The sequence below is a fragment of the Etheostoma spectabile genome, chromosome 13, assembly GCF_008692095.1.
Source record: "Etheostoma spectabile isolate EspeVRDwgs_2016 chromosome 13, UIUC_Espe_1.0, whole genome shotgun sequence".
Taxonomy (NCBI): domain Eukaryota; kingdom Metazoa; phylum Chordata; class Actinopteri; order Perciformes; family Percidae; genus Etheostoma; species Etheostoma spectabile.
Genome location: NC_045745.1, coordinates 3,913,289 through 3,920,813, shown reverse-complemented (window position 1 = coordinate 3,920,813; position 7,525 = coordinate 3,913,289). Strand labels below are relative to the sequence as shown.

The 7,525-nt window shown below is 42.3% G+C and overlaps 1 protein-coding gene across 3 annotated transcripts in view; it reads right to left on the bottom strand.

The window, feature by feature from the left end:
- LOC116700103 (WSC domain-containing protein 1) overlaps positions 1-7,525 on the bottom strand; it is a 35,728-nt gene that overhangs the window by 9,860 nt on the left and 18,343 nt on the right. For 2 of the 3 annotated variants that reach the window (XR_004334574.1, XM_032532965.1), the window contains exons 4-8: positions 6,164-6,348; positions 3,476-3,597; positions 2,813-2,993; positions 1,154-1,318; positions 856-1,056 (exon numbers count right to left, since the gene is read on the bottom strand). Coding sequence is in view for 2 of the 3 variants with exons in the window: in XM_032532965.1 (XP_032388856.1) it covers positions 856-1,056; positions 1,154-1,318; positions 2,813-2,993; positions 3,476-3,597; positions 6,164-6,348 (854 nt within the window). In the remaining variant the exon portion in view is untranslated. The remainder of the gene's footprint in view (positions 1-855; positions 1,057-1,153; positions 1,319-2,812; positions 2,994-3,475; positions 3,598-6,163; positions 6,349-7,525) is intronic. The other variant, XM_032532966.1, reaches the window with a different exon arrangement.

Sequence of the window (7,525 nt, the reverse complement as noted above, 5' to 3'; positions counted from 1 at the left end):
GATAAAGTTCCCTTGGCCTTTGGAATAAAAATAATCTGCCTGCTTCTATGGGAATTTAACATAGTGGGGTGTATACTTATGCCCCCTGCATTTTAACATAGGGGGGTGTATACTTATGCCCCCTGTATTTTAACATAGGGGGGTGTATCCTTATGCCCCCTGTATTTTAACATAGGGTGGTGTATCTTATGCCACCTGTATTTTAACATAGGGGGGTGTATCCTTATGCCCCCTGTATTTTAACATAGGGGGGTGTATCCTTATGCCCCCTGTATTTTAACATAGGGGGGTGTATCCTTATGCCCCCTGCATTTTAACATAGGGGGGTGTACAATTATGCCCCCTCTATTTTAAGGAAGAACATTTATTTATTTACAATACATTATTCATTCACAAAGGTGGTGTCCTTAAAGGTTGGATTTTACCTCATTTTTCAATTAAGGCATTAAGATAAATTTCCAAAACCAGATTTTTTTATTCCTCTTTTTAGTCAACTTAAGCATGGGCATATAAACTTATGAGCACAACTGCATAATGTATAGTTATGTTAATACCTGTTTTAAAGCTTGGTTTATCCCTCTTTCATATTTTAATTACCTGTCTACAACCTGTTGTTTTTACTTACATACATTTTTCTGTTACTGTAAACCTGTCTACCACAGTATTGTATTATATTGCATTTCTATATTTTAACTGCTGCCATATTTTGTCTTTCTAATTGTGATTCCAATTAGATTTTACTTTAATTATTCTTTTTTTGCTTTGTTTTAGCATTGTTTGAGGGAGCCTGAGAACAAAGACATGGCATTGCCAATGTCTGCTTTTCTGTGCATATAAAGAAGTGGACTGTGCTACCTTTGCTTTTCCACTGCGCATCTGTGGCGTGTCCTAAATGTCCGGCACACTTGCGGTTGAATTCAGCCATGAGGGAGCGGTAAGGGTTCCGGATCAGCAGGATGGCCGAGTCGAACATCTCAATCTCTTTCTGACCACTCTCGTGGGTCTTGACGCAGATGCTGCGGCCACTCTTCCAGTAGTCCTTCTCTCCTTTGAAACCTAGTACCAATGAATAAATGAATGGATAATGGTCAGCTGCGTGGCAATCTCTCACCGAGCACTCACTCAAACGCTCGTCCGCCCCCCCCCCCCTTACCTCTGTTGTACAGTGTGCCGTCGAAATAGAAGCTGCCAGTGTAGTAGCCAGTCACGAGCTCGATCAGGTGTCGTACCCAGGTGTTGCCTGCACCAGGAAAACTAGAAAGAGCCACCAGGGAGCTGGATCTCTGAGGCAGAAACATCCTCTCTTTGCACCTGGAGTCTAGAAGCAGATTTTTGTCAGTTTTATTTACAGAAAAAGCAGATCTGAAAGTGTAGATTCAGATCTGAATACTGGCCTGAATACTATTCATGTACAAAATAATCTGTTTGACATGCACCTTAGTATCTGTTCTGACTGCACCTTGTTCTCTACAGCACTATTTCACTTTAACCACGAATATTTATACTTTTTCCCAACTGTATGTATCTAGTATCTTACGGAAGAGGATTAGGGCCACTGGTGAAAAATGTATGTGAGTTTTGACTTTTTTCTCAGAATTCTGACTTTTTTAAGTCATAATTTAATGACTTTAATCTCAGAAGTCTGAGAATAAAGTCAGAATTCTGAGAAAAAAGTCAGAACTCACATACATTTTTCACCAGTGGCCCTAATCCTCTTCCGTGAGTATCCAGATATTCACATTTTTTAAACATTTTTTTAGACTTGGTATATCTATATTTATCGCTCTACATGCTCTGTACACCCATATAAGCATTTATTTATTTTCATTCATATAACTAATATCTGGACTTTTGCACACAGTTGTGTTGTATTGTTTTAAGCCGTGAACTTTGCACGTAATTTCATACTACAGTGTGCTATGGTATGACAATAAAGAAATCTTGAATCTAGAATCTTGTAGATGCAGAAAGCCCAAAATAGATTAATTTTCAGAATCAAAAGTAACACAAAATAGGTCCCATGTGGCACAAATTGCCACATGGTTGAGAGAGACTAGAGCGAGGTGTCCTGTCAGTTTGAGATGTACACTACTTTCAAGAGCAATTGCAAAGGAAATGATACAATGTTCATGGACAGTGTCAGGAAATAGAGTAGGATATTTTTGAACATTTTCCAGGAGGAAAGACAGGCTGGATTTTGAGTGTGATCTGTAAAAATGAAGGACGTGGCAGGTATCTGTTCCATTACCCCATCTCCCAGAATGAAGCTTTACGTCATTGGAGTTTCAAATAGGGCTGCAAGTAATAGATTAGTTTGGTCTATGAATTGTCAGAAAAGGGTGAAAAATGACTAGTGTTTGCATTTTCTTTTTCCTATGCCTTGCTATTTTTGCATCCATTGAAATGAAAGATGTTTTGTACTGGAACAATCATTCCCAGAAGCCTGTATCAGAAAATAGGTATACAAAGTACTGAAGGTAGCCGTGTTAGTATGAAGTACATCAGTGTGTTGTTGCTGCTTTGAAAGGGTAATTCAAGTGGCGCATGCGTGTATCGTTTTATTTCAAAAAAGGCTATTTTGAAAAAGGATTGTTGCGTTTTGATTGCAGAGTGACATCTTGACATGTAGTGAGATATTTATCTCCAAGTGGCGTGTGTCTTGCTCGGCTTGTGTGAAGAGTATTCAGCTGGAAAAAGTAAAAGCTGGAATCAATTATTGACAAATCATCTTTGCAGCTCCAGTTGCAAACGAGACCTGGTCACATGCACACGATCGACACCGGATTGCATCTGGATAAGAAATATATCTCACCGAGCACAGGTGTGTGATACACCTGGTAGTGGTCATGCTCAGTGGGGGCTGTGGGCGTGGCGTTGCTGGTGTGATTTAGCCCCACACACTGCTGGTTGTCGGCCTGCTGGCTGAGACTGAAAAGAGAGGACGTCCACGCGCAGAGACAGTGGGGCTTCTGGAACACAGCGAGCAGCAACTCCTGCAAAACGAAAGCACAAATGTTCTCCATGTCTTCCTATGACTCATAACCATTTTTTTAACAGCTCATTTCAGCAGGCTGAGTCTGCATCACTCCATGCTTCCTTTTTGTTCCTTATTTTCACTCACTTTTGCAGAAATAGAAGGTCAGAATGCTCAATGTCAAAGCACGAGGCAGCTTAATCACACACACACACACACTCGCGTGAAGGCACACACACACACTATAGTGGGAGAATGAATCACAATGCAGCCACTGCCTGATGATGTGCAATATAGCTTTGGGAGGAGACACAGCTGCGTCCAGTAAGATCTCAGTATGGGATCCAGACTGTGCTTCTCATCAGAGACACATTCAACCTTTGATATTCCGTAGAGTCGCTGAGCTATGGAGTCTCCTCTCCTGGAAGCAGAGAACACTACAGAAAGCTACGTGCGATAAATTGATCATCAGGTCTGTAATTTGAGGGGATTCATTCACACCTTATCCGTGCAGGTCTCGATGCAGGACTGCGTGGTCAGGTTGGGCTGGAAGGAATGGACGGGGAAGGCGCTGGTGGTGCTTTTCGGCAACTTGAAGCAACCGCGGTAGTGAACGTTTCTGACTGGAGAAAGACAAAAATACACATGAAAAGGATAAGAAGAAGGGATTCGGTGGGATTCATCGGCATCGACCAGCATCAGGAAGCATTTTCATGTATTCACCGACACGGAGGAAATGAGGGCTTTTCTGTGGAAATAAAAAGGTCAACTTTAAAATCAAAGGACTTAATTGACATCAGGGTTGAATTTAAATGATCCATCCTTACTGAATTCTAGTGTGTAACACATTCACAATTCCGCTGCAAATCTCCAGAGACACCCAACCCTCCGATCGGGAATAGTAATACTGTATATGGTATTAACTCCTTATATAATGTATATTTGACCTTGCCAACGTTAATAATGTGGAGAATATCTTTAAGGTACAGACAGCAGTTTGTTGGAGAGAAATGGTCATGGATGAGTGAAGTGGAATTTTCAACATAGCTTTAATTATGAAGTGTTTTGGATTTATAAAGGTCAATACAAAACTCAACGTGGCAGCACATTCATATGAATGGGTTCGTATGATATCGTGTGAAAACCTACGCACACTGATTTTTGATATTTAATAAAATTAGGCAACCGCGGGCTGGTCACATGACGACTGCTCACATGACAGTTAAGTTTAGCCGCCACATTGTTGCTTGTTACTATGAAATCTTCACTGGTTTCACGATTCAATTATGATTACCCTGTCGACGGTATGAATTGATTTCATATCGCGATGCGTCACCGCCTCAATATTATTATACATTGCTACACATCACCAAATTCAAGCAGTCAGATGTGTATGAAGTCTCCTATTTATTGTATCTGCTCTCAAAAAAGACACTTCCTCTGGGGGTTTGTTAGGCTTGGACCCAAATATGCAGAGACGAGGAGATGTTGGAAGATTTATTAAAGTTACTACTTCCTGTCCCGCACGCTCTGCCGTGTGCTAAGTTGCCGCAGGGCTCTCCGGCCTCCGGCGAAAAATAGAAGCTGTGCGGATCTGCTCCGGAGGGTCTGGGGATCGCCGGAGCTGGGACGGAGTCGGACCGCAATCAGTGAAAATAAACACATTGACTTTAATGGAAACCTAATGACTCGGCCGCTGTTCCAGAGCGGATCCGCAGATGTTCCGCAACCGCAAATTAGGAGTTGTAGTGCAGCAGTAAATGGGCTGCATACGTGATATGGTGTTTTTTGTAGCTATATGTGCAAATGTTTCATCAGAACAGAGGTATACTGACATGTTCTTTATACATCATGCACCATGTGTATCCCAAATTACCAGTAAAATGCCCCCTGCAGACAATGTGTGTATTCCGTCATTCAGCGTCTATTAACTCCACAGTCAGACAATATTCTTCCACAAATGTTATCAATCAAGAGGGAAATTGCACTATGTGTGTCTTCATGCGAACATGCAGCTGTTTAATCAGCATAAATTATGAAGTGAGACTACAACCAAAAAAAAAAACAGTCCCATCGCTCAGATAATCAGCTTGACTCGTCATAAAAACCTTCCTGCCGCAAGCAATGAAGTGAAATCCAGCAAAGCTCAAGACATTAAGTATGACAGGCTAAAATTGAAGCTAAAAATGGAGACAAAACATCTAAAAAAAAGTCGCAAAATATGCATTTACATTTACATAATTAACAAAGGTTTGTGAGTTGTCTAGAATTATGTGAAACAGCTGAGTTCTGCATTTCTGAGCAAACTGGATTCAAACCGGAGTCAGTCCATTGTGGACTATTTTCAGCCACGGATTAACATTGTAGTGCTTTAGTGCAGTGGGTGCTGCAACACCCTTGGGTGTCTTGAGGACAGACCAAGGGTATTGCAATGGACAGCGATGGAAATATATCTATCTATTACATCACCACGACTGGTGATGAGAGCTCAGAGTTCTCCCGGTGCACAGCGGAGACTTTTCTTTAACTCAGCCTTCAAAATCAAAATTAGACTGCGCGGTGAAAACGACTTGGCTTACAGCTTTTTTTGCGGAGAGGGGGTGGGGTGGGGGTGGGGGTGGGGGTTTGCTGTCATCTTAATATCCGCCCAGCAACAGCCTAAAATGCTGACTGGTGCTGAGAGATTTTAAGAATAGACCTAGGATTCATGTCACTTTATACAGTAGGCCTAGGCCTATATACATCACATTTTACGTCAAAGCTAAAAATATGTAGCCTACGCATTTTCTGTGGGAAAGCCCCAAAAAACCTAAATCATAACTTAATTACACAAAAATGCTTTACATTAAAGCAAATAACTCTAACATTTACAATGAAACAAGGAGATATACACAGAAAAAAATGGATGCTGTGGGTAACCCCTGCTTTGGTGCGTATTTCTGGTGTGTGTCTGACTCATTGATCATTTTTATTTCATTAATTTCTCGACAACAGGGGAGCTAAGAGGAATTACATGTACAGTATGTACTTTTGGACAGAATTATGCTTCAAAATTGCTATAGGCTATTTAGGGGTAAGGGGTGAGCATTTCAACATCACATTTTGTTGACTTTTACTTATTTGCTTTTGAGATTTTAAGATTGAAAACGGCAAACGGTTGTGTGTCTTCCCCGAGGGAAGCTGACTCACATTTTCTGTGACCTGGCAGCTGCTCCTCCACCTTGTAAATGGAGAGTCGGCTTACACCTCCACAGGGAGACCCCCTCTCTCCACGACACGCCACACTACAGTCCTCTTCGGGAGCCTGTGGGCTACGGATCCGGTTCCCACAGTGGCATTCAGCTCCGTACTCCAGACCTGCAAACTGGTACCCACTGGCCACACACACACACACACACACACACGCACACACACACATACACACACACTAGCCAAGGGCAATGCATAACCACAAGCTATCGCCCTCAGGCTTAGCCACGCCGCGGGACATTAGTTAACATTTCAAATTTATTATTCAAGTCAAACTTCCCAGCAATGAATCCACAGCGTGGTCCCTCCCCTGTGATATTTGTCAGTGCTTCTCCATCTGCACTCATCTGACTGTGTAATGCTTCTTTTTTTTTTCCTAGCTGAGCTGCGCTCACCTCTGATCTGTACTTTACATATCAAGGCTGTCGTGACTCATCCTCCCCCGCTTTATCCTCCCTCCTTGGGAAAGACGGAGACGTCATCAAAATTGACATTTTCACATATTTCCTTTGAAGCTCCCTCGCAAATTGCCTTGACTTTTTACTTTTACTCATCGCGGTAATTGGCCCACTCAGGTAACATGCACGACTGCTTTCAATGTGGATGGGGGACCGGGAGCAGCGACTCTGTGTGACTGCATCCATCTGTCCTCCGCTCTTCTGTTCAGCGGGCCTACACTGTGCCCTTGCTGCTAAGGTATTAAGAGGAATTATTAGGGCCATTCCTTGAGTTTGCTTTGAAAGATCCACTTGCCTCTTCACTTGGGCTGGGACGATATGCTTTAGACCCAATTTGAGTCTTTTCACGCTACATTGGATTTGTATTGTGGTTTTCATTTCCTTCTTTAACTAAAACAAAGGTTGAAAAATAAACTTATAGAGCTATCGTGAGACATTTCTAATTGTTTTCTAAGAAGAATGCACATCCCATGTCCATTAGTCAGTCTGACATTCATTTCATTTGAAAAGATGTGCATCACATGGATTTTCTGCATTCGCTCTGTTTTGCTAGAAACGGATATGATGTAGTTGCAGACAGTAAATCGTCACGAAACAAAATCACATTTACACGTCCTTGCAGCTTCGGACTGTCAATTCAATGCTGCAAATTCAGCTCACACTGACCCAGCCGGAGAGATTCCCACCACGGCCACAGGAAAGCACATATCCAACCTCTGATTGATTCACTAAGTGCTGCAGTCAGCTCATTCAGCTTTCTAACACATAGACACCTCCCTCCTTCCTTCTTTTGCAATAGATCAAGCCTTCTGTCCTGGCCTGCTCCTCGCTCTCCCCTCTCCCC